The 27,481-nt window shown below is 37.8% G+C and overlaps 1 protein-coding gene across 6 annotated transcripts in view; it reads left to right on the top strand.

Moving 5' to 3' along the window:
- The window catches only part of LOC117409581 (microtubule-associated tumor suppressor 1 homolog A-like), an 84,555-nt gene that overhangs the window by 36,368 nt on the left and 20,706 nt on the right, over positions 1-27,481 (top strand). For 3 of the 6 annotated variants that reach the window (XM_058997784.1, XM_034015847.3, XM_034015846.3), the window contains 4 exons: positions 203-400; positions 3,049-3,189; positions 4,040-4,171; positions 16,668-16,888. In XM_058997784.1, coding sequence (XP_058853767.1) covers positions 203-400; positions 3,049-3,189; positions 4,040-4,171; positions 16,668-16,888 — 692 coding nt within the window. Of the gene's footprint in view, positions 1-202; positions 401-3,048; positions 3,190-4,039; positions 4,172-6,746; positions 7,301-16,667; positions 16,889-26,751; positions 26,881-27,481 lie in introns of those variants that run through there. The other 3 variants (XM_034015851.3, XM_034015850.3, XM_034015852.3) reach the window with 3 other exon arrangements.

The following is a 27,481-nucleotide window of genomic DNA, read 5'->3' as shown; positions in this document are numbered from 1 at the left end:
AAGTTAAGGCATGATGCATTTATTATGAATGAGGTAATCTTGAACTGTAAAATTAATTTTTTCACAAACTCGCCTGCATAATTAATGTATGCAGTTAAACTACCGGTGTCTGAGCCTAGATAAATTGTATAGTACATATGTCAGATACAGCTCAAGAAGATCATTTCAACTTGTTTTAATTCAGCATTCTGTAAATTCACAGGCACTCACAAAATACCGATTTCTACCAGAGTAAAGACAAGTTCTGCAAGGATGTCCATAAACACTGGGTCTGTCTCGGCTAGATCTGCAACAGGGTCCAGACTGCCTGTGAAAACTGCAGGACTAGAGAGATCCTCCAGTGTGTCTTCACTCTTGAGCTCTCATAGTGAGCCCAGTACCGGTACTTGCAGAAGTCAATGTGAGTATTCATCAATGGCATTTCTGTAGCTTAAAATATTTATAGGTGTTTATAAAATGTATTTTTGGTAATCCTTCAGGTCCTGGAAATATGTTTTGAGTTGCAGGAACTTCAGTTACATTTTGAAATTTTAACGAAAAAAAAAACCAACATTGTCTGTACCCCCTGATCCATTTTGGAGTTTGTTTCTCACAGGAAAAATAACAAACATTTGGACTGGTTGCCTCCCATCCCGAATGTGTTGTGTGTGGTGTGGTGTGGTGTTTTTTTTTTTTTGTTTTTATACGGAGAGACGGTGGTATCATGTTGAAGTCAGTGATCTAAACATAACATTGCAATTGGTTGATCTAAGGATGCAGAGGTATACCAGATTTGGGATATGTAAGAAAATGGATACTGGAGTAATGAGTTATCTATGATCATCAATCGGGGCCTCCTAAACAAGTGTTTACAAAAATAAAAAAAAAACTATAAATAAACGCTTATCAGAACCTGCACCTTTCCTAACAGAAATGAATGATGAGAATCTATTTTCTCTCGGTGACATTAATAACATTTATTTTGAAACATAACCTTGTCTCAGGAGAAAGAGTCTGTTTGTCAGTCACATAGGATCATTCATGGCACGGAACAATAAGGCGAGTTTAGAAAAAATCCATTCCTGCAATAAACGTGTTCATGCACTGAAGAGCAGTCCTGCATGAAGTGATGGGATTCAGTTTGATGGAGCGAAATACTGTGCGACAAAATTCTATCTGCTCTCTCCAAAGAGCTCCATCAGGAAGTGGGTTAATTATACTGCAACCCTCTCCCTGACTGCACAGGGGTGGAAGTAACACCCGCATGGCATAGCAGTTTGAGCCATTCGAGATTTCACTGCAAGTCTGATTTGACCTACTCAAAGCTCATGTGTGCCAGCAGTAAATCAATGATACTGGTGATGGAATCCCGATTAGTCTTTTTCTGTATTTTTGGAATTGTTTTAATAGTATAACATAAAAGCTATAGCCTTTGTATAATCCTTTGCCTACTGTATATCTATTGCTTTTATGCAGTACTGACAAGAAAAAAAAAAAACCTAGATTAGAAACTACAAATAGTGTTCATTTTTGCCAATTTCTGAGGTTCAAATGCTGTGCTGTAAACTGCCTCCTTACAAATAGACCCACATTTATTCACAGTATGTTTTCCTACAAAGAAGGAAAGACAGTTCTAGCTATCTAATGGGCTTACTTTTAAGGATATGTTCATGAATGCTCCAATAAAATCCCTCTCGAGTGCCTCCAGTTTCAGCACCCTCCATGGTGTTGTGCTTATTGCTGATTGGCTAGTTGCCTCTGTGTGGTAAATTCACATCAGGCTGATGCCTGGCAGTTTGGTTTTAGTCCACTATTTCACTAAAGGCACCAGAAAACAAAGGAATATAGCCGAGGTACCTCTAGCACGCTAATGCTGTATTTGATTAGCAACCTCTCTCAATGATTGTGACAGGAGAACTTCAGAGCTGTACCTTTTAATTAATTTTCCTTGCATGTTGTTAATGCTACGCTGATACCACAGGCTAGTGAAAAAAAAACACTGCGATGTAACTTTACTGATCTGTCTACTCGTATTGGATCATATAGATTCTGTATCATTCTTTTGTTTGCTGCTATTAATGGGAAGACTAGAGTCCAGCTATGGAAAAGTAAGTTGATCAAAAAAAATCAATCAATAGGTGTCGTTATTTTCACACCCTTCTGCTGTTAGTTGAAATGTGAATCTTTTTTATAACTGGAAGCCACAATGATGTTCTGTAAATGGGGATTTGATGACCATTGTATGTCATTGTATGTCATTGTATGTGTGTATTTTATTTTTTTGCGACTTAGACTAGGGTGTGTGAACTATGCATCAGCTGCAGAGTCACTTACAATTACGTCTCACCCGAAAGACGGAGCACAAGGAGGTTAAGTGATTTGCTCAGGGTCACACAATAAGTCAGTGGCTGAGGGGGGATTTGAACCTGCTGGTTACAACCCCTTTTCTTTAACCACTGGACCACACAGCCTCCTATATTTTATTCCTCTTAATGACACTTTATGGGATTTTCCTTTCTAGTCACTGTACAGAGACTTGTCTGTACAGTGTACAAATTCTGCTTTGTCTTGATGGCATAAGACACCTAGTATTTGAGTCCTGGCAGTTCCCATGAGGACAGTTGCATGTGCCATATAAATAAGTGATTTCCCCAAAAGGTTATGTAGCTATGTGGGCGTGTGGAAGCTAAGAATTTATTTTACCCTGAAGTAGTCCATATGCCTTAAATTTATTCTAACTGGAATAAAAATGAGTTCATCTCTATGGCTGTCCCACTATATTTGTTTTACACAAGTGGTAAATGAAGGATTTTAGAAGGTTTTGCAACAATATTACTGACAATATGAATCTAAATGGAATTACATTTTTTTAGTATATCATTTCAGAATAAGACAATCGACAAGTACGGTTTCTTTTGATGTAATTGGTCCTTTTACATTAGTTTGCTCTTGCACACAGAACTTAAGTATTGCCCTTTTTAATAATTGCTTTACTTCATTTATGCAATTTTTTGTTTCTATGACCCACACAATAAATTCTCATTGCATTCTGATAATGGTCTTTTACAGCTACAACTGCTACCAGCTGTAAAACTGTGGATAAATCTTCACGACCTATACTTTCTAGTGGAGCTCCGAATTCTGCAAGAACCTCTTGTGCAAAAGCAGCAACGAGAAACAAGACGGCAGTTAATCAAACTTCTGCAACAGGTAATACAAGGATATGATCTGGATTAACCTTTAAGTCTGCCATAGCTGACCTGGTAGACTGTAGCCTGATTCGAATCTCATCTACTAAGGAAGAAGCTGTGAACACCTTTTAACCTTTTTAACATTGAGTGACAATGACCTTAGTTACCAGTGTGCTGTCTGTATACGAAAAAAAAACAACAATCTGAGGTGCAGGAAGACCTGCTTGAGGAATCAAATAGACAATGCCATAATTTGATCTCTTGAAATTGATTTAACATAAACACATACTTCCTACCACTGTTTCAATACTTAATAAAGAACCAATGCTATGGAACTGTATTGGTGTCTGTAGTTTTATTCCTAGAAATATGAACACAACTCAAGGTTTGGCAGGCTTTAGATCCACTGCTATTTTGTTTAGATTAATTGAATAGAACCCACTCTGTTCAAATATCGGGCAGTGAAATAAATTGTTTAGAATTTTGCTAACCTTCATTATTCAATGTAAACCTTTGGAGAAAGTTGTGTACTTTCAAAATCCCCGCTCAAATGGTAGCAAGCGGTTCTAGCGTTAAACTGACAGGAGACAGTGGTGGCAAGTGAATTAAATGCTGCACACAGGTGAATCCCTTGAACAATTAACAGTCCCTTTTACAAGTTGAAATAAAAAGTTAATTGAAGAAAAATAAATAATTCAATTTTAGTCAGACATCCTATCGCATGTTTTCCTTGATGCTGTTAAACGTTTATAATGCATGTGACAATGCTTGATACAAGGCATTATTGATTACACTTGGTCTTCAAAGGGACCCGACTACATGACATGGCAGTCAATATGTTCAACTACACCCTTTTTTTTGTTACTCAGGAAACAAGACAAATTCTTCCCAAAATCAAGCATCTTCAAGATCTACCACTTCACAGAATCAAATAACTCCAAGGACTGCTCCTGGCATTTCTGCAAGACAAGTGGGGGTGTCCATGTGGAATCGGTTAGCAGGTAATACTGGATTTTTAATACAATCATTGAATAAGGACTGAAGGAAAGAACATGTAAAACTGGGGGGGGGAGGGAGGGAGGAGTTCCCTTATATAATTGAAGGGTAAAATCATTAATCCGTGCCAGAAGTGCACTGGAAAATGCTACATGGGTTAACTGGTGGATCTCCCTTACCTAAAAAAAAAACAAAACAATGAAATGTAAACCTTTTACTCATTACTGTTACTCATTTCCATACATAGTGATAAACGTTGATGGTGCTCGAGATTTATACTGTGTGGTGTAATTCTAGTTTTGCCTTGATCAATTTTTTTTTTTTTTTAAGATTGTGTTACTTAAGCTTTTTATTCAGCCTTTCTAAACAGTTGAAATGTTAATTACAATTGGTGAAATAAACATGATTAATCTATAAATAAAATATTCAGACATGCTGATCAACATGGATTTGATAAATATATTTAATTGAGACTGTGGGCTAAAATGTTGGTGAAAATGAAGTTCTATTGTTTTTTTAACAGGAAATGTATTCACGATTGAGCTGTCATTGTACTTTTGTGCAACACTCATACTTCCATAGAAATTCTCCAGCAACTTAACACATTTTAATGGCAAATTGAAGATCTGAATCTTAAATTAACTAGTTTCCGTAAGTTTGAGTAATACAATGATGACTACCACTAGTCTGCAACCATACATGCATTTGAACCCTTGTAGTCACAAAAATAAACCATAATCAATAAATTACTAAACGTGCTGTCCTAGAAATTTGTAAGCCACAAATTAAACGAGAATGTAAAAAATGATGTGAAAAGTGGGACAATGTAAAACAGATGTGTTTTAATGCTATATTAAGGTTATTGATCACTTTGTTCAATACCAACTAAAAGGCCAAAGCCTTTAATAGATCTGAAGTTTGAGTATGTACTTACTAAAAGTGTTTTTCTAATGGCATTTCATGACCTCTAGCCCTCAGTAGCCTTTACAATCAGCAAGCAATGACTGTTTCCAATGAGTTGCTCATTGCAACCATTAATTCATGCATGTAGAGCATAAAACAAGTTAAGGTTTATAAAATAAATGTTTATATTTAAGTATTCTTACTATAGTTTTTTGTTTGCAATAAGATACAATCAGATTCCCCATTTAGTTACTTTATTGTATAGATTTATGTTTTGCATGATTTTGTGCCATGTGGCCTAATAGGAACTTGACATTTGTACTCATTTTAAATGTAGCAATTTTTATAGTTTTCCGTCATATGAACAACTGAACTGAGCAGCAGTTGAATCAGTCAGCTGTGCTGAATGATCGGAATGTGAGATCCAATTAAAGCCTTTGAAGATCTGCAATTTAAAGTAAAACAGGACATCCTTTTACACAACAGCAATATAGAGTGACCCCCCCCCCCTGACTTTTTTTTTTTTTTTTTTTAAATCATAGAATTTGATTTAAAGTGTGATTTTTATATTGACATTTTAAAGTTAATTAGGAACCGCTTTGTTAGTTGTACATGCTACTAATATGCAGGATTTCCGTTTTAACTGATCTCATTTTCTGAAAATGAGTGGGCGAAATGTCAACGCCTGCCATGCTAAAAGGCCTGGCTGTTTTATCAATGACTATATTGAGATCCATAAAAGACTATGTAGGTATTGTGTGAACAAGCTTTTTCAAACAAGTCGTTTTTTTTCTTTCTATTGTTCAATGATGCATTGCACTTTTGTGTGTGCATTATATTACTGTAATAACTGCCAGTGCTTTGTAAGATTTCAACTAAGACTATCAGTAGTTTTGTGTAGGAAGTGGATTACTGTGTATGGCACAAGTAAAATGAAGAAAATGTAGGAACCTTTTATTGAATTGATCATTTTAATACGTGTAACAACCGAGAAATCACATACAAGTCTCCTAGTCTCCAGTGGGTAATTGTAATCAAGCACTATAACCCTGAAGGGAACTACAATATCATTGCGTTTTTTAGTTTTCTATTGTTTATCACAAGAATATTGTGTAGTTTATCATTTATGTGCAGTTTTGTAATTCTGATTTATACAATAATCCTCTGACTGAAAACAGGACTTGAACCAAGGAGAGTATACATGCCAGGTCACCCTTTTTAAAGCTTAAACATATTTTGAAAAGTAGTATTTGTTTTTTAGAGGAGCATTACTTTGGAGTTAACATCTCTAGATTCCATCCTAAATACATTTACTCTTATGTGGGGTGTGTTTTTTTATATCTAATTTCAAATATTTTTCCCTACTTAAACAAATTCAGCTGGGGCGGGGAGGGGGGTTGCTATTTTGTAAAACAGTAATCAACACCAATACTTAAATTCTATAAATATTTAAAAGCCTTTGGCACCATCTGGCTCCAGACAAAGCCAGTGATGCTGTCAAGGACTGATCCTCCTTTGGGATTAATCATAAATCAGAGTTGTTGTCTTGGACCGCTACTATTTTGGGTGCAGTTTTCTGCTATACAGCAATAACCAGGTTACCACCACATCCAATGACTCCTTATTCTCTTTCTTTTTATTTTTCTTTTTATTACCAAATAACATTAAAAATTCACTTGAGCTACAAAGACCACCCACTCCACTCCCCCTTTTATACAACCAGCATCACCAAGTGTCGCATAATGTATTAAGTAAGAGCACAGTAATGCACTTGAGACCAGCTTTGTTGGTTTGTGAATCAGTAAAAGGAGGAATTAATGCATTTTGCTTTTGTCAGATCTATCGGGAGCAGCACTGCCAAAGGCTTTTTCATTGGAAGTGAGCATCTGCAGAATTAATTCAGGACAGAAAGGACAGTTGTAATGGAGTGAAGAGTCATCGTTGCTATTTCTTTAACGGAGCTATTTTGTGCCATCATCCTCCCGTTTCCTCTTGGATTCCAAAACACTGTCTAGATATTGCTAGACCATGTGTTAAATATAAACCTGCACAGCATGTGGTAGTTTGAGAGATTTTTCCTTTTTTGGATCATCTCCTTTTGATTGGAGCAATGTTATGGTCTCCAAAATTTTCCCTCTCCAACATCCATGTGAAACTAACCGCGAAAGGGTTACTACGTAACCTCCAGCTCCTGTCAGGATGCAAGAAAAGCACGGTCGTCTTCCAGACAGGTTTGTACTGCACATCTATAATTGTGTAGTGGTAAATAAGATCTTTAGGTGCTGGTACTCGATGTTACTATTTCTTTTTTTCACAGAATGAAATTATTCTTTTGAATATGGCTCTACCTAAAATATCAGATGTGGATTTTGTGTGATCTATTATATTTTTGCAGTAGGTTTCGGCACCTACTTCCCTAGTTAAAATCTTTAAAGCTGATTGTGCTTTGAATTGTGTGGTGGTTGTGTGTGTGTGTGTGTGTGTGGTGTGTTGTTGTTCCCCCCCCCCCCCCAACAGTGCAGTTCTGTTCTACAATGAACCTTAAAGCTGTTCTTGTGTTTTTTTGTGTGTTCTTTTGATAGGTGCTATTTAGATAAGCTGAATAAAAACTTTTTTTTTTTTTTTTTATAAATATGACAATTGTGGATATTCATACATACTGTATGTCCCTTAAATAACCCAGTATGCTAACTTCTGTGGGAGGATACTGTATAATTAATATTAAGTAAATAGTGAAACAAAGCTATCTGAAACAAAGCTAGGAGTAGTTTTACTAGAGGTTTTGATTTTAAAACCTGAATATGTAAATATATACCGGATTCTGCCGTGTCAAGCCCAGGAAGTGGTCGTTAAGGCAAACGTTGGGGGTTGGCATTGACTCAATTACAGGCATTATTAACATTAGGTATATTGCGTTTACAATTAGGCATGCTTAAAATTCAAAGGTAGAGCACAGCACACATCACACTAAAGAATGAGGAAGTGCAGTTAACATATTTATTGACTGGTAAAATACAAGTCAAAGCTGCTGTAGTATGTCCTCCTGTTTTTTGTCATTTTTTTTTAAATAATGTTCACAAAACAAACATTAAACTTTAAAGCTACAGTGTGTAGTGCAAAAGCACGGGGGGGGTGAGGGGGGCGGGGGTTGGCTCGGCGGGGGGGGTGCGGGGGTTGGCTCGGCGGGGGTTGGCTCGGCGGGGGTGGGGGGGCGGGGGGTGGTGAGGGGGGGGGTGGGGGTTGGCTCGGCGGGGGGTGAGGGGGGGTGGGGGTTGGCTCGGCGGGGGGTGAGGGGGGGCGGGGGTTGGCTCGGCGGGGGGGGGGGGCGGGGGTTGGCTCGGCGGGGGGGGCGGCGCCGGGGGTTGGCTCGGCGGGGGGGGGTGGGGGTTGGCTCGGCGGCGGGGGGGGGGGGGGGGGGGGTCGTTCAAACCGGGGTGTTGAATCGGCAGAATCCGGTATTTGAGTAGACGGTGCATGGAGCGTGGCATTATTGGCTGCAGGTTTTAAAACTAATCTGGGTCATGGTGACTTAAAACTTTCAAATCGGACAGCTGTAAGAGGAGTTCAGTCCATGGCTGTGCAGTTCTAAGTGTACGGTTCTAAGTGGCATTGAGCTGTGCAGCCTGACTCTCGCTAGCCTAAAGGGACATTTTTGATAATTCTTCTACCTTAATGTCTAAAAGACAACTTAATTGTATGTGAAGAGTCTAGAGATCACATGTTTTATTAATGACTTTGTGCCAACATACTTAATGTGGTATTCATGGAGACAGTTCGAAAACCTTAAAATCAGACTAATTCGGAGACTCCCATTTATTGTACTTCTGTCCCAAGTCAGTAATATATTGTCAAAAAAATAGCAATTCGTACATTAACTCAAGGAAATGAAAAATGCCCTTCAGGTTTTCCTTAATGGACTCCTGATGCTGTCTCGCCAGGTGTGTAACCTTTTTCTTATTTATATTCATCAATGAGGTCATTTGTACTGCCTCAGATTTCATGCAGGTGTAGTTTAAAATAATGGACATTGGTTGTAGAAAGCTGGACCACCTGCAGGTATACTAGCTTGGACATGGAGTCTACAAAATTTTGAATGTTGTGCATTTGTCTCTTATGGACCATTCTTATTCTCTCGCTTTCATTTTATGGAAATCGGCCAATTTTAAACCAACCAAAGCAGGTGAAGTATGAAGTCACAAGCCAGTCTTGACCCCCTCTAGTTTATTGGATTGGACATTGTTGTCTTGGTAGCACACACTCTTCAGGAGTGGAACTAAGGGTATGACCTTTTTGTGTCCACTTCACTTCAGATCTGATGCACCGTTTATTGCTTCATTACCCCAACCCCCCCCCCCCCCCCCCCCCCCCCCCTTTCTAAAACAAGCTTATTGGAACATCTTGTGTTTTTTGTTTATGGTGGCGGTCTATAGCATCTGTATGGTGTCCTTGTGTCCACGGTACTACGTTTATCGGCTGTGTTGAGAATTTTATTTTAGCGTGGTGCGTTATACTTGGGACTTCTGGTTTTAAATGATAAAACACTCCCGATACAAAATAAATTTAAATCTGTGTAAAGCCAATAAACACCAGAAACTTTTAAAAATGAGTGGCATGTAACAACATAGGAGTGAAAAACTAAAGGATTTAATAACGGATGAATAAAGAAAAACAAATTAAGGACTACTGTAGCTCTTAAACATCTCATTACAAAAATGCAAAAAACTAAGTTTTGAAAGCTTTGAACCATGCTTAAGATGCAGTATTTGGAAGTATATATTTTAAAATGAGTGGAATTTCATGGAATTAAATTATATTTCCTTTCATTCCAATTCTGTATCCTGAAGATTTTTTCAATTCAAATTCCAATTACCAACACATTCGGAATTGACCCCAACCCTGGTTTGTAGAAGACCGCCAAGGAAAGAAGTTACAACTTAAGTGTGCAAGTACTGTCGAGTTACTATACATATTGTGACAGAAAGAAAGAAAAACATCAAAGCATTTTGGAAAATAACCAAAAACAATAATTTCATGGGGGCTCCCGAGTGGCGCATCCAGTAAATGAGCTCCACGTGGAGTGCAGGATGCACCCTATAGCCTGGACGTCACCAGTTTGAGTCCACGTTATTCCTTTGCCGACCTGAGGACGAGAGCTTCTAGGGGAAGGGTTAGGTCAGATATGGTGTCCTCGGCTCACTGCGCACCAGTGACCCCTGTAGTCTGGCCGGGCGCCTGCGGGTTTGCCTGTAAGCTGCCCGAGAGCTGCGTTGTCCTCCGACTCTAGCTCTCGGGTGGCTGCATGGTGAGTTCGCAGCGTGAAAAAAGCGGTCAGCTGACGGCACACACTTCGGAGGACAGCGTGTGTTCGTCTTCGCTGCTCCCGAGTCAGCGCAGGGGTGGTAGCAGTGAGCTGAGCCTAAAAATTGGCCATTCCAAATTGAGGAGAGAATAATAAAAATAACTGGCAACAATTAAATTTGTAAAAATCCTATTTGGTTAGTTTTGGGGCATATATGTTGGGGTATGTCATCTTTTAGGGTCTGTCCAAAAGTACCCACGCTACTTGCAATGAAAATGTACACTATCATTGTGACGGCTTGGTATAATTGCATGTATTCCTGCATGTGTGTGGCTTAATTCTGTTCCACTGAATGTTTGTCACATTTTCTGGATAAAAACCCCACTGTTGAAGGATCATTGGTCAGGCTGTGAATCTGAAGGAAAATGAAGACCCAAGAGCATTCTACAGAAGTTAGAGATAAAGTAATACAAATGCATAGATTAGGGAAAGGGTACAAAATAATATCCAAGCGTTTGGATATCCCAGTGAGCACAGTTGGATCAATAATCGGGAAGTGGAAGCTGCATCACACCACCCAGGCACTGCCAAGAAAAGGCCGTCCCTCAAAACTCAGCGCTCAAACAAGGAGACTTGTGAGAGAAGCCACAGAGAGGCCAACAATCACTTTGAAGGAGCTACAGAGTTCAGTTGCTGGGAGTGGAGTAATGGTGCACCAGTCAACCATATCAAGAGTTCTGCATAACACTGGCCTGTATGGGGAGGGTGGCAAGAAAGAAGCTGTTCCTCAAAAAGTACCATCTGAAAGCACGTCTGGAGTTTGCCAGAAAGCATGAGAGTGACCCAGCTGCGATGTGGGAAAAGGTTCTGTGGTCAGACGAGACCAAGATGGAGCTTTTTGGCCAAAACTCAAAGCGCTATGTGTGGCGCAAACCTAACACTGCCCATGCTTCAAGACACACCATCCCTACAGTGAAGTATGGTGGTGGCAGCATCATGCTGTGGGGATGCTTCTCATCAGCAGGGACTGGGCATCTTGTTAAAATTTGAAGGAAGAATGGATGGAGCAAAATACAGGGAAATACTGCAAGAGAACCTGCTTCAGTCCACTAAAAAACTGAAGCTTGGGAGGAAATTCACCTTTCAGCAGGACAATGATCCCAAGCACAAGGCCAAAGCAACATTGGAGTGACTCAAGAACAAAAAGGTGAATGTCCTACAGTGGCCCAGTCAAAGTCCTGATCTCAATCCCATTGAGAATCTGTGGCACTATTTGAAAATTGCGGTCCACAAGCGTCGTCCAACCAAGCTGAACAACCTGGAGCAAATCTGCCAAGAAGAATGGGCCAAAATCACTCCAACACTGTGTGCAAAGCTGGTACATACTTACCCCAAAAGACTTAAAGCTGTTATTGCAGCGAAAGGTGGCTCTACCAAATATTAATGTGTCGGGGTTGAATACTTATGCAAGCAAGATATTTCAGTTTTTTATTTCTTAAATATTTCCCAACATAAAACCAATGTCACCTTACAATAATTGATTTTGAGTTTCTGTTTTAAAATAAAATATCCAACAGAATGAAATTTCAATGTACCATTTGTAATTCAGTAATATAAGAGAATTGGTCAGGGGTCTGAATACTTTTGCAAGGCACTGTGTGTGGGTGTGTAAAATATATATATATATATATATAATTTATGTGCATGCAGGGTGGTGTTCAATATATACATGTTTTGTTTATGCCAAAAATGTTGAAAGTAAAACTATGTATGTAGAACTATCTTGGTTGCTTTTTTAGTGATGAAAGTGATTGGTCTATAAACATCCTCCAGGTCTAAAGGTCCTGAACGAAGAAATAATGAGGTCAAGCTAGCCAACAAACTAGCGTTCTTGATTGATCACACAAGGTCACATTTTCTCGGATAGATTAGAAAATGATTGTAGTCTAACATGGCACAATTAATTGTTTGTGTAACGGCCTAAGAACAAGGCCAGATATTGGTGGTTATTTAGGGCTTCAGAAATGAGTACAGTGCATTAAGCAATTTGTATACTGTTTGGTATGATTGCTACAAATATGTGGTATTTTAATTCTGTGATTATGTATTTGCATTGATCTCTAAAACAAATCACTATATTGAATACATTTTGAGATCCTGTCTGTTGTAATCACACCACCAGAGGGTGCACAAGCAAACATGGCACACAATTACAGATACATGTTCATTGCTTTTGCCATAATTGCCTCATTTGAGATGGGGGGGGATTATTAGGTTAAGAATGTATGCATGTATTTGCTACAAATCTCCCACTGCTTTAATTTTATTCTTGCCCCCCCCCCCGCCTCACACACACCAAAAATTAATACAACAATTATAACATAAACGACAAGCTTTTACAGCAGCGTCACTTAAAGTTCTGGAAATATTGAAGACCAATACACCAGAAACCAGTGTACCTCTATTTAACTATTTTGAATATCTGTGTAATAAAGCTCTGGACAGAAATCAACACACTCTGCTATTCTTTCCATGGCATTTTAGTATTTCACACTTTACTATCTGACACAGCTTTGGTAACAGATGAGAACCATTGTATGGATATATTATTTTTTATTTTATTTATTTTAAACACATTTCATCAAATTTGTATTGTTTTTGAGTGTTGCCTAAGGATCTTTGCAGTCAACGGTCAGTAGTATATAATTACATTAAAATGTTAAGCTGTGCAAGGGGATTGATAAGTGGAATATTTTGAAGGGTTGAAATATTACTCAATAACTCAAGTGTGAGGAATGCAAGCCAAGGTATCTGTCTGTTTCTCTATCTTTTTTTGAGTGATGTGGAACATTGCCTTAGGGTCTGCTTTTTCCCTTTTGAAAAGTGTTTCTTTATGAAATGAAATCGCCCAAATCATTTTACTTGGGTACAGCATAGGTTATGGAAAGCTGATATTTATAGAGAACACAGTAAAATCCTTGAAGGTCACAATAATATTTAGCTCAGGCTCGCATCAGTTAAATGTTAACCCGAATCTAAATAGTCTGCTTTGGCCAAAGGGCAGCAAGAAACAAATCTTAGACCAAATCTGCTTGTAAATGTACTGTGATTTAAAATCTTGCAATATCCATTATAGAAGTTGCATTCATCTAGAGCTGGGGTTTTCAACCTGGGGTACGCGTACCCCTGGGGGTTCTTCTAAGGGCCATAGGGGGTACACAGGATGACTCAAATGCACAAATAAAAATTGAAGTAAAAGAAAATGATGATCTTGAATTGATTTTAACAGTATTCTGTATTATCTGTAAACCATTGTGCATGAATATTTAATGTGTTTAGCAGCTCAGTGAACAGTGGGGGTGGGGACACAGATTCTATCACATCCACACTTTTCTACCTGTACGCACACGTGATTTCGATTGAGCGGTTTCCCACTCCGATATGGGTGGGTGGAGCAGTTGTCTGGCGATTCGGCCGATTGGAGAGCAGTCTTTGTTGCTCATTTTTGCTGTTTTCAACTTGTCGTATAATTGAATACTAATCAGTGAAGCACAATATTTCAGCATTTTAAGTATGAATGCTCCAGTAAACATAAATTAGTCACAATACTTTTACGTTTTTTTTTGTTTTATTTATTGGGTGCAGCTGCATTTTTAGTAACAGCAATAGCGGCTGGTTGAAATGGAAACATTTCTTACTTGCAAAAGAGAAACTAAGGAAGAAACCACAAGAGTACTTGTGTTGAAAACAACAGACGGAAGGGGTTCGGTTTTCAAAATAAGGTTAAACCCCTGATCTAGAGTATCATCCCAAGACCATACAGGGGACGCCACCAGCTTGATTTAATAGCATTAGAAAAGCGAATGTACTTTTTGGCAGAGAAATCCTTGCTGCTTTTTAACAGCACCATTTTTTTAGGTGACAAAAGGCCAACGGTTACTGGGCTGCATTCCATCAGTTGCACTGACCTGTCAATGATTTATTGTTCTCCTAGTGGACTCTTCCTTTTTAAAGATATTTACAGAACTACAGGAATAATGTTTGTTTTTATGAAACATGGCAGATATTGCAGTGTGAGGTAATCATTTTGGATAGGTAGAATGTTGTCTAATTTTTGGAAGAGTAAAAAGTGAAATATGAATTACTATTAACTCTGTTTGAGTGGCACCTTCTCTTCAGGAAATCCCAAATAATATTTTAGGTTCTAATATTCCAATAACCCTTGTACCTGATTGTGTTGAATGGTTCAAAGTGAACTGTCACCATAAGTAAACGGGTGTCTACAGTGTACTGTGATACATTGCCATTTTATATATTATTGACGCACGTACTAGTTCAAATATGTTTGGCAAGTAATGTGTTGCTGTTTAACTAGTGGGTGGCCTCCACCAACAAATGATTTGTTCCGGCAATTCTAAAGTCTGTCCATTCTTTACATCCTTAACTACTGTACAATAATAATTGTTTCTGTTTTTACTTAAAAGGGGAAAGTGTAACACATTTTATAGTCAACACAGATAGGATTAAGTATTAACATTTTTTTTATGGGATTACAAATAAAAAGCATGCTATTTTTGTACATTTCAGAATTTTTGGTTTGAAGTATGTCATGTGTATTGTAATTAAAGTACTGATTTGCCCTACTGAATGCCTTTTTGAGGTACTGTAAACTCATCATGCTTGTACAACAGCCTGACTTCTGGCAGTGTCTACAAGGGCTGGAATGTATAACAGCGGCAAAGGTACACCTTGTAACTTGGCTTATTTAGCCATGTGTGCCTTGTCTATTTTGCTGACTCCTCCTATTCAACTGCTGTTGAAACCATACAAATATAACTGCAGCCTTGTTGCATAAGAGAAGGGCAGTTTTAACTTGAACATTTTTAGACAAACTAAACATCTAGGTCATTTTGTGTTGTAAAGGTAAATCAATAATTTAAACAGTCCAGTTTAATATACATTTATTTTGGCGACTAGTTTTTAATGCTATGAATACAACATTGGGTGGGGGTTCACATTAGTTCACATCTCGCACATTTTCTTAACTGCATTGTGCAGCTCTGCAGTAAGCTCCTTCAGGTTTTAGTGGGGCTCCAAGTCCATTGTTACGATCATTTAGTTCTATTCTAATTCTATGACAGTAACAAATTTGTAGTGCAAACCAAGTTTTGCTTTTCTTTAAAAACTAGCAATACAATCCAGACTGTAGAAAGGCACTTTGATACTAGACTCAAATGTGTGACATTTTTATGTGGATTAAACTTGTATAACAGTTCATACATGTAGCGCTTGACGGTGTGAAGGGAGTTTACTATATTGCTCACTGCATGCCTTTATATCAAAATGCAATGTTCCCCAGGTTCAAGACAGTGCAAAAGGCACCACCTGCTGTCGGCTGTGGAATTCTACTTCTGACATTTTTAAGTGGTTTGGGAGCAGGTTTTTTTGTTTGTGTGGAGGTATATTATTATTATTTGTTTATTTAGCAGACGCCTTTATCCAAGGCGACTTACAGAGACTAGGGTGTGTGAACTATGCATCGGCTGCAGTGTCACTTACAATTACGTCTCACCCGAAAGACGGAGCACAAGGAGGTGAAGTGACTTGCTCAGGGTCACACAATGAGTCAGTGGCTGAGGTGGGATTTGAACCGGGGACCTCCTGGTTACAAGCCCTTATCTTTAACCACTGGACCACACAGCCTCCTATAGGAGAAGTATTCTTTGTCACTATAAAATAGGGTGTATGCTTGATTTTAAATATTACATTATAACTTTGTTATGCTAAATATTACTTTAAGTTTCACAGGCTCCTTTTAGTGTCTTATATTCATTTTTTAAATTGTATTTAAGACTGGTTTTTGTTTTCCATAGGACCTGTAATTTTGATTAATGTATCTGCTCATTTAGTAGTACTCTTTCCATTATTGTGCTGATGTAAATCAAAACCACTGTGACAAGACTGCTCAAATGAGGCACACTGACAGCAGCACCCATAGAGTATTCAGTGAGGAAATGGATATAATGTCTTTCACTGGCTAGGAAATAAAACTTTAATGTTGGTCCTAAGTGCTCAATAAATCCTCTTTAAGCTTTAAGCATAGCTGGGTTTCAACTTTGCTGTGTATCTTAATGAAGTTACTGAATTGAGCTGATACGGGAACTCTTTGCATGTCCTATTGGGTGTTGTGGTCAGGGCGCTGGAGTAATAAGTTTCAGATCGAAAACCCAGAGTCTTGTGTTTCGCAGTGTGTTGAAAGATGCTGAACGTGGTAACAGTAAATGGATGTTCTCTTGCAGTGGACAAGAACAAGCTGAAGACAAGCCCCAGGAGCCGGCCTCCACAAGCACAGACCCAGCCTGATCTGCTGCCAACAGAGAACAAGACCCATGGACTAGCGCATTACAAAACACAGTGCGAGAAGAAAAACGAATGCATTCAGCATCTCAAGACGTTACTAGCCACCAGCAACCATAGGTTTGAGGCCATCACTGTGGTGGTGCAGCATATTTTGGCAGAGGTAAGTCAAATATTATGCTGCATTGTTGCTAAATATTAAAGCAGACTAAATACTTTTCTTCTGTCCCTCTGTATGTGTGTGTGTCATCTTTTATAGATGTGTGTTCTTTAAGTAGCATGTTAGGAATGGCAATAATAGAGGGGACAATCTATTTGGCTAGTGTTGCAATCTGCACAGCTTGGAATATTTAGAATCACTGCTTAATTCACTTAATCACCAATTCATTTTGATAGGGGTAGGGTGGGGGGCTTTTTAAATCACAATAATACTTGAGTTTTGAAATAGTCATATCTGCATACTTGGGGGATTGTTTGTGGGTTGTGTATTTATTTTTTAATAGTAACAGCCACAGGTCACACAATTACCTAGGTTCTGCAAAGGTATTATGTCATTTAGGAAATTATTAGAATAGTCAAAACAATCCATTAAATTGTAATGGCAGGAGTAAAGGGTTATTTTCTTGTAAACAACAACAAAAAAGGTGAGAGGTGCTAGATTAAAATATCAATTGTAATTCTTGAATTATATTTTGAATTGTGTGCAAAGTTTGGACTTTTTTTTGTAGATGAGAGAAATACGAAACGTTACAGTAGTTTTTACATAGCTTGGTTTACTGGTTTGTTCCTTCTAGAAAAATTAACACTGGAGTAAATACTTACTGTATGGGTTTTCGTCTGTTTCTTTACCTACGTATTGGAGTTAATTGATACTTGACCAAATGATATCCGTTTGACTTTATCCAAACTATTGTTCACAAGCCTTTCATGGATTTATTGTTGTCTTTTATAATGTGATATTGGGAAAATTTAGATTAATCTGGATTGGACATGAACAAAAATGTAGCTTGCTCAGGAGGATATGGTGCAGACTGAACTGAGTTTGCTGAGCAGTTTCAGATGATTCATTAATGGGGCCTTTTAAGCTAATAACCCGCACATCAGAAATAGCATGGTTTATTGTATTTGTTTGTGAATGCAGGTAACGAGGAGTGAGGGTAATTTTTAGCTATGCTTTCTTTGCAGAATACTACTGATATTATTTTAGTACTGGTGTAGCTCCAGCTATAAAACTCACCTACCATTTTGTTATGGTGTTGCTATAACAAAATAATTTGAATGGCAGTTTCTTTAGGAATGAAAGATTAATAGGCAGAGGAAAATTTAGTTAATGTTTGGCTCTAGATATTGGCTAATTCTCTAAATCCTCATTTGCAACACCAATATAAAAAATATTTCTGTTATGGAAGTCATAAGTTTAGTTTTAAGGTGTTGTCATCTGCAACTCCTTATTGAAGCTTTCATTATGTGTTTTGGCACATTGTAAATGTGATTTTCAGGTTACACCTGCTCAAGGACGTTTATTTAAGATGTGTGTACCTTGGAGGTTTAGATATTTTCCTTTGTCTTGTGGAGGAGGACAAATATGCTGCCGTAAAAAATGTGGGAAGTTATGCCCGTGTGTGTGAAAATATATATTTCAAAAGTATTCATACCATTCATGCTATGATAGTATTGTCTACAAGGTGCTAGAAATTTCAATAGGATAATGCAGAACCTAATTCTAGAAAAGTCTAGAACGTGCTGGATTGGATGTGAACATTCTTAGAGTATAGAAGGATTAGGCATAGGATGATTGCTGTTATTACCAGTAAGTCAATATGGGGAAAAAGTTATCTGAAGACCTTGGGCAGAATTATTTATCGTCATAAAGTTGAAGGATACAAGAAGATTTCCAAGCATTTGAGTATCCCAATTTTAACTCTGGTTTCTATTATCAAGAAGTACAAGACTCCTGGTACTGTCGCAATGCTCCCACGGTCTGGAAGAAAGAAGGCTGTTTGACCAAGAACAAGTAGAAAAATTGTGAAGAAGGTTAATAAAAATCTGAGATTGACTGCAAAAGATATTCAAAGTGAATTGGCTGCAAGTGGGACTGGGGTTTCCATTTCAGCCATAGGTAGAGTATTGCATGGTGAAGGTATCAGTGGTCGCAGGCCAAGGAAAAAGCCATTCTTAAGAAAATGCCACAAGGACAATCACTTAGTTTGCAAAATGGCCTTTGAATGATGGTTGAGTTCTGGTCAAAGGTTTTGTGGAGTGATGAAACAAAAATCGAGCTATTTGCTCACGCTGACGTTTGGAGAAAGTCTGGTGCGCCGGGCAAAGAAAAGAACACCATACCTACTGTCAAGCATGGAGGTAGCATATCAAAAGATATTGGTCAATCATCTAAAATCCTCAGCTACAAAACTTGGTTTTAAAGCGCAACTGGATGGTCCAACACAACAATGATCCAAAGCATGCATTAAAATCTACTTCAAAATGGTTAAAGAGGAATAAAATCAAGGTTCTGGAATAGCCTAGTCAAAGTCCCAATCTAAATCCAACTGCGAATCTTTGGTATGAGTTGAAGGCTGTGCAGAAGATCAGTCCTCGGAATTTAAATGAACTGGAACAATTTTGCGTTTAAGAATGGTCAAGAATCATGCCAAAGGCTCATTGACAAACATCCTAATTGTTTAAGAGGTTATTATTGTTAAAGGTGCCTCAACTAGCTATTTAATTTTCCTTGTCAGGGTATGAATCATTTTGAATACTTTTTAATTTTAGCATTTGGAGTTTTCCAAAAAGAAAATTGCTGAAATAAGAAACTGTAGACATGGAGTTGTAACCCCCCCCCCCCCCCCCCCCATCCACAAAAGCAAAACGTTTGCTACAAAAGATTTTTCCTATAATTTGTTTGAGAATTTTCTAGAAATTATGAATTTCCATTGGGGTATGTAAACCTTTGGCTTACAAATGTGTTTTTATAATGTGTGTATATATATAATATATTATACACAGTACTGTGCAAAAGTTTTAGGCAGTTGTAAAAAAATGCTGTAAAATATGATTAAACAATTATACCAAACAGGTGCTAATCATTAATTCAATATGTAGGTTGAAACACAATCATTAACTGAAACAGAAACAGCTGTGTAGGAGGAATAAAACTGGGTGAGGAACAGCCAAACTCGGCTAACAAGGTGAGGTTGCTGAAGACAGTTTACTGTCAAGTCATACACCATGGCAAGACTGAGCACAGCAACAAGACACAAGGTAGTTGTACTGCATCAGCAAGGTCTCTCCCAGGCAGAAATTTCAAGGCAGACAGGGGTTTCCAGATGTGCTGTCCAAGCTCTTTTGAAGAAGCACAAAGAAACGGGCAACGTTGAGGACCGTAGACGCAGTGGTCGGCCAAGGAAACTTACTGCAGCAGATGAAAGACACATCATGCTTACTTCCCTTCGCAATCGGAAGATGTCCAGCAGTGCCATCAGCTCAGAATTGGCAGAAAACAGTGGGACCCTGGTACACCCATTTACTGTCCGGAGAAGTCTGGTCAGAAGTGGCCTTCATGGAAGACTTGCGGCCAAAAAGCCATACCTCCGACGTGGAAACAAGGCCAAGCGACTCAACTATGCACGAAAACACAGGAACTGGGGTGCAGAAAAATGGCAGCAGGTGCTCTGGACTGATGAGTCAAAATTTGAAATATTTGGCTGTAGCAGGAGGCAGTTTGTTCGCTGGAGAGCGGTACACGAATGAGTGTCTGCAGGCAACAGTGAAGCATGGTGGAGGTTCCTTGCAAGTTTGGGGCTGCATTTCTGTAAATGGAGTTGGGGATTTGGTCAGAATTAATGGTCTCCTCAATGCTGAGAAGTACAGGCAGATACTTATTCATCATGCAATACCATCAGGGAGGCATCTGATTGGCCCCAAATTTATTCTGCAGCATGACAACGACCCCAAACATACAGCGAAAGTCATTAAGAACTATCTTCAGCGTAAAGAAGAACAAGGAGTCCTGGAAGTGATGGTATAGTCCCCGCAGAGCCCTGATCTCAACATCATCGAGTCTGTCTGGGATTACATGAAGAGAGAGAAGCAACTGAGGCTGCCTAAATCCACAGAAGAACTGTGGTTAGTTCTCCAAGATGTTTGGGACAACCTACCTGCCGAGTTCCTTCAAAAACTGTGTGCAAGTGTACCTAGAAGAATTGATGGTGTTTTGAAGGCAAATGGTGGTCACACCAAATATTGATTTGATGTAGATTTTTCTTTTGTTCACTCACTTTGCATTTTGTTAATTGATAAATATAAACTATTAACATGTCTATTTTTGAAAGCATTCTTACTTTACAGCACTTTTTCACACCTGCCTAAAACTTTTGCACAGTACTGTGTGTGTGTGTGTCTATATATATATATATATATATATATATATATATATATATATATATATATATATATATATAAAAAAATATATATATTGTAAGGCAGTGTGTTGTGTGAGACAACAGGGAGGGGGTTAAAACCTCCCTGAAGGAAAAAATGGCACCTTTTTGTATTTAATTGTTTTATTATTAATTCTTCCCTGCACCTGGTAGCTATTGTTAAATTGGGACCAGGTGCAGGGTATTTAAGAGGAGCAGTCAGTCTGCTCAAGGCTGCTGAGTAGGAGGCAGAAGAGGGGCTCTGTCTCCGAGCAGTCAGAGAAAGAGTAAGTGCTGTGTAAACCTGTGAGTTTGATTGTGCCAGGTAAACGGCTTAGCCGTCCTGCAAGTTAGTCAGGGAAAGTACCTGTTTAGTAAGCGCTCCAAACGGAGTTAGGTTTTTGTTTGGTATTTGTTTTTGTGTTGAATTAAAAGTAGCGCAACCACGCTGAAAACTCAATTTCTCTGTGCTGGGTCGTAATTTAAAGGGGCACGAACCCGTGTGAGGTGCAATTGTTTACATATATATATATATATATATATATATTTATAATATATATATATTTGAAATAATGCTGAATTATAATATTTTCTTATTCCAGATTGCACTTTTTTTATTATTTCTTTGGTACAGTAATTACTCGGGCCTTGTTGGACAGTGTCTGCAAGTGCCTTGTTCTGTGCAACAGTATCTGCTGTTGCCAGACAAAATCCAAAGCCCTGTTCTAATTCTTCTTTTTTTTTTTAAGACTTGAAATAGTCTAACAGTGGAATTGTCCTTGATTTTAAACCAGTATGGGAAATGGTTATAGTGTACTTTGGTGTTTTGCTAATCACTGTTTATAAAGAATTTGTTATAAATTATGTTGTTGGGCTGCTTCAGAGAATGAGCTTTACGTTTCTTCTGTGGGGGGGGGGGGGGTCTTAACCTTTTTATACTAATTCCCATTAAGTACATTAAATATAAATTTTATAGCCTTTCAAAGCTGCAGCAAATTAGGTTACAGGATATGGGGAGGACTGGACACAAAGGTTTGTCTTTTTTTGAATTCACAGAACTCAGTTTTGATTTACAGAAATACTGTTTTAAAGTGATGGCTTGGTCCCATTCATTTGAATTAAATTTTCCCTGTTCAATTTAGAAATGATATTAAGGCAACTTAAAACAGTTTGGAAAATATCACAGGGGGTGGGGAATGGAGGAGTGGACCATAACATTGCTTGGCAATTAATTACCTGCCTTTTTGACACATTAAACAATTTTCTTGTTTGTCGAAGGTGTATTGTACTGTATTTGCTTATCTGTAATTTAAATAAATAAAACTGCAAAGTAAAGAAAACTGGGGTGTTTGGATGCAGATGGTTATATGATTTCAGTTTTCAAACGTCAAATAAGAGACTAAACAATACGTTGGAGAGAAAGTGACACTACATTCATGCCTATCAACATTTACTTTTGAACGAGTTCAAATTACCATCAGTGAAACCAGGCATTCATTACAATCCTCAGAACTGTACATGCATTGATTAGTACGATAGCTATTTGAGTTTTTTTTATAATAAAATTAAGATTTACAGTACCAATACTTTATGGAAAGTGAAAAATAATACTGGTTTATTTTTTATTAGTTATTGGTTCCTTTGCTAAAATATAATGGAAAATAAAATTAACAAATAATGGGTTAATAAAATATTAAGAAGCGGGGTACACTGAAACAATGCCTTGCACATGAGACAAGCCATCTTTTGTTTGTCTTCATAAATATAAATACATTATTGATGAATGCATGCTGTGAATTGGGGCATTGTCCTTCTGAATATTTGTTAATAGCCGTTTCAAGACCCAACCCCCAAATTCAACCTCAGGCTTGCCATCTGCTTGGAGGATCTTCGTGTTTATGCATGTTTTGTAGTTCTAGCCTGGAGCTGCTGCTTTTTAAATATGATTAGTATAAATCAATTGTCTCTAGGTAGTTGGTTGATTTCCTTTAAGCTAAATTATCCTGGCTTGTAATGTCTGTTTTTTGTTGGCATTTTTTTGGTCTGGAAGGAGTTTGGTCTGATGCACTGGATGAAGTCCTGCAACCTGGATTATTTTTTTTAATTTTATTTATGTATTTATTGCTATTGTGTTGAACTTTCTAATGAAATGTATTTTTGTAAATAAAATATGGAAGCATGATTACTAGTGTTTTTGAGTTTTTGGCATTTTTCAAAATGTGTCTTGTACTTTTTAGCACCACCAAAAAAACATTACATACAGTTTGCAGTATGCACTTTTTTTTTTTTTTTTTTTTTTTTTTTTTTTTTTTAAACTTATTTTAGTGGGAAGGTAAAAATAGTACCCCAGAAAATAATGCTGGTAATTTTATGTAAGAGCTTAATAAACCTTTTACTTGGTCAGTTTTTGTAGTCAAGTTATGACTTTTGAGGCCACAGAAACAGTTATTTTAATGGTGACTAGAATTATTTATAAAACCAGTTCTGACAGTTGATAGCTGGGTCTGTTTATGTAACTTTGTATAACTAACACACAGTTCTGCTATCTGGCAATTTGTGTGTAATTATATACACTCCTGGTCAAAAGTTTTAGAACACCTAAATTTTTCCAGTTTTTATTGAAATTTACGCAGTTTAATGTCTCAATGTACTCGGAAATTAAAGCATAGAACAAATAAACAATTGTAGATAAAGAAATCATGGAATAGTTTTGTTTAACAAAATTTAATCTAAATTTTTGACTCGTCAAAGTAGCCACCTTTTGCAGATATAACAGCCGAACACACTTGTGGCATTCTTTCTACAATGGAAATCAAATATTGTTTGGAAAGTTCTTCCCAACACTGTTGCAGAAGTTCCCACAAATGTGTTGCACTTGTAGGTTGCTCTGCTTTCACCTTTCTGTCCAGTTCATCCCAAACCAGCTCGACGGGGTTTAAGTCTGGAGACTGTGCTGGCCATTCCATGATTTTGAAGCCTACCGTCTTGTTCTTTTCTTCTAAGGTAGTTCTGACATAGCCTGGAGGTATGTTTTGGGTCATTATCTTACTGTAGGATTAACCCCTGACCAACTAGGCGTATACCAAGAGGGTATTGTATGGCGCTGCAAAATGCTGTGGTAGCAGTTTTGGTTCAGGGTGCCACTCACTCTGTGCAAGTCGCCGACTCTGGATCCAGCAAAAGAGCCCCAGACTTTCACGCTTCCTCCTCCATGTTTGACAGTTGGTGTCACACACCGAGGAACCATCCTTTCGCCTACTCGACGGCGTACAAAAACCCTGCGTGATGAACCGAAGATTTCAAATTTTGATTCATCGGTCCATAAGACCTTCTTCCAGTCTTCAGTAGTCCACTGGCGGTGCTTCATGGCCCAGGCAAGCCTCTTTTTTTTTTTCTTATTTTGCCATCTTAGCAATGGCTTTCTTACTGCCACTCAACCTGTCAAACCTGCAGCTCGAAGTCTTCTCTTCACAGTTGAAACTGAGACTTGCTTACTTCAACCAGTGTTAAGCTGTGCTTGAAGCTGTTGTCCTGTGAGCCGCCTATCACGCAAGCTGTTGACTCTCAGAAACTTGTCTTCTGATTTCTGTTGTGGCTTTGGGTCTGCCAGACCTCTTCCTGTCAGTTTCCTCCAATTTCCAAGTGCCTTTTGATGGTGTAGGAAACTGTACTCACTGACACCTTGGCTTTCTTTGCAATTTCTCTAAAGGAAAGACCTACACTTTTAAGGGTTATAATGGTCTGTCTGTCTTCCTTTGTTAATTGCCTTTTTCTCTCCATTATGAGAGCAATATACTACTTCCTGCAGTACAATACTGTCCAAATAATGCTAAAGAGGGTGTAGTAACACAGTCTGTTCCAACACTGCTTTTATACAGACAGAGGGTTTGTAAGTAATCAACAAAAGTTGGGACACCTGTAGGAATTGTTAGCATCAACTTTCAAGGCTTAATTTTACTTCCATTGCTGCAGAACAGCTGTAAGTTGTTAACCCATTACTTGTTCCCTGAAAGGCCTTTTTGTATAACTCTGAAATGTACATTATTTTTCAGTTTTTGGTAACCTAAACTTTTTTTTAACCTCTGGCAGTTTACCGCTTACCTTTGTACCATTTTAGGTTATTCACTGGACTTGAACTGCTTAAATTTCAATAAAAACTGGAAAAATTGGTGTTCTAAAACTTTTGACCGGTAGTGTGTGTGTGTGTGTGTGTGTGTATATATATATATATATGTATATATATATATATATATATATATATATATATAAAAAAAGCTTGATAAGATACCAGTAGCTTATACTGCTTACATCAAATAACTAGGCTATGTTTTTAATGTGTTTTGATTATAGATGGAGAACTATTTTTATTTTAACAGAACTAATTTTTTTGTTGACTTGCAGGTAATAGTCTTGCAGGAATTAATAGTGTTAGCGGCAACTACATTCACAACATTTCTTGGCATGTGTGGCACTAGGTTTTCTAATTGTGCATACAAAAGCTACATGTATTTAACACATTTCTATATATATATATATATATATATATATATATATATTATATATATATATATATATATATATATATATATATATTATTAATCTAATTTGGTGGTTTTATTGTTTGATGTAGACTTAATTATTATTTATCTCACTGTCTAAGTTAGTTTTCCCAAAGGTTTGGATGTTAGTGAATTCCACATTGTCTATTGGCTTTTCGCGTAATCATATCAGCATTCAGCAAAATAGTTACCATAGTTTCTGTTGTAATTGCCTAAGGTGAAATGTCAGCTTTTTTTTTTTTTTTTTTTTTTTTTTTTTTAAACCAGTGTTCATCTGTATTTGTTTTAAGGTACGTTACTGTTGTGTAGTATGTTTAATGCTTTAATTCTTAGTTTCCTTAATCAGTAATTATAATTGTGTAATTCAGACCACATTGTTGTTCGATCAAGTACTGTATAAACATTCTTTAACTATTTCCAGATTTCACTATTGCTGGAAGTTGTGTGGCGCAGGACATGTTTGATATTTTAATAATTATGTGGAAGTATTTTATGCCCTAGAACCATACAATAGGCATCATTACTTCAGATATGTAGAAATTATCATAGTCTCATGTTGATATATGAATTGGAGTGTGTGGAGGAAACTTCCAGTTAAATTATTATTTTTTTTAAATTATAAAAGTAAAGGCAATTCTCTCCTAACCTTTTGTAAATTACATTGTTTTGCTAATAGAAAATGAGACGGCTAGGCTTTTAAAGGCTTTATAGAACATCATGCTATATATGTGGGTGTTCAAACTAATGTATTCTCTACTGCTATGTGAATAAAAATAAACTGACTTCAATTATCTGTACACAAGGTCAGTGCACAATCTTCTGCTGTAACGGCCAGCATTTCAGTAAGTGGCAATCGATCACTCGAATGCCAGACTCCCATTTTTTATATGTAAAAGGCTGTGGCTTGAAGTACTTCCAGTATGCAGTCAGTAGAGCTTTTGCAGGCACAGCTTTTAGAAGAATTACGGGAGCCAATAATGCTAGAGGTAGCAGAAGGAGGCAAGGTCCAATGGAGCTGCTTTTTAGAAGTGACTTAAATATAGACAGACCAGTTTCTGGTTGTAGTGTTTACACCTGTACTACGCATTCTACACCACACAGCCTGTGGAATAAGGAGCCTGGAAATGGGCTGCTCTGGCAGCAAAATGTGCCTCAACACTCCTTGTGCTGGAAAAAGGGTAACCACTTTTAAATTTTTTTTTTTTTCTGTTGTGCAGCAAATGAAGTCGGATGAAAGGACTGGATGTTGATGCTTTTTTAAATTTGTAGCTGGTGGGTTTGTTTTGGCTTGTGGGCTTTTTTTTTTTTTTTTTTTTTAGAAATTTCAGTTCTGCATTTCTTGCTTGTTCACAGAGGAATATAAGGGAAGTTACCTTTTCAAAGCAACCCTTGTATCAAAGAAGTTTCAATAATAAGTGCATTTAGTAGAGTGGGATTTTGAAGGCTTGACTTTAGGTAACTAACAGTTATTGAGCAGCACTTAAATCAGAGTCTTGTCTTCAGGGGGTTTTCAGAGGCGGATGACTTGGTGCTTCCACCCCACCCCCCTCTATCTGCAGCGGTTATTGAGCTGATTAAAGTGCTGCAGCCCGGTGCTGAATATGCAGGACCGACTCTCTGCTGGCTTTGATAGAACGGCTTTTTCAGAGCAGTTTTTTTCCCGATGTTTAACCTGCAGAGTCATTGTCTTCATCAGCACTGGACTGGAATTACTACACTATGATCTGATTGAGCACCTAAAGATGAATTTAAACCTCAGTTCTTAATATGGTGTCTTAA

Source organism: Acipenser ruthenus, chromosome 2, assembly GCF_902713425.1.
Source record: "Acipenser ruthenus chromosome 2, fAciRut3.2 maternal haplotype, whole genome shotgun sequence".
Lineage (NCBI taxonomy): Eukaryota > Metazoa > Chordata > Actinopteri > Acipenseriformes > Acipenseridae > Acipenser > Acipenser ruthenus.
This window is presented reverse-complemented; position numbering and strand designations above follow the sequence as displayed.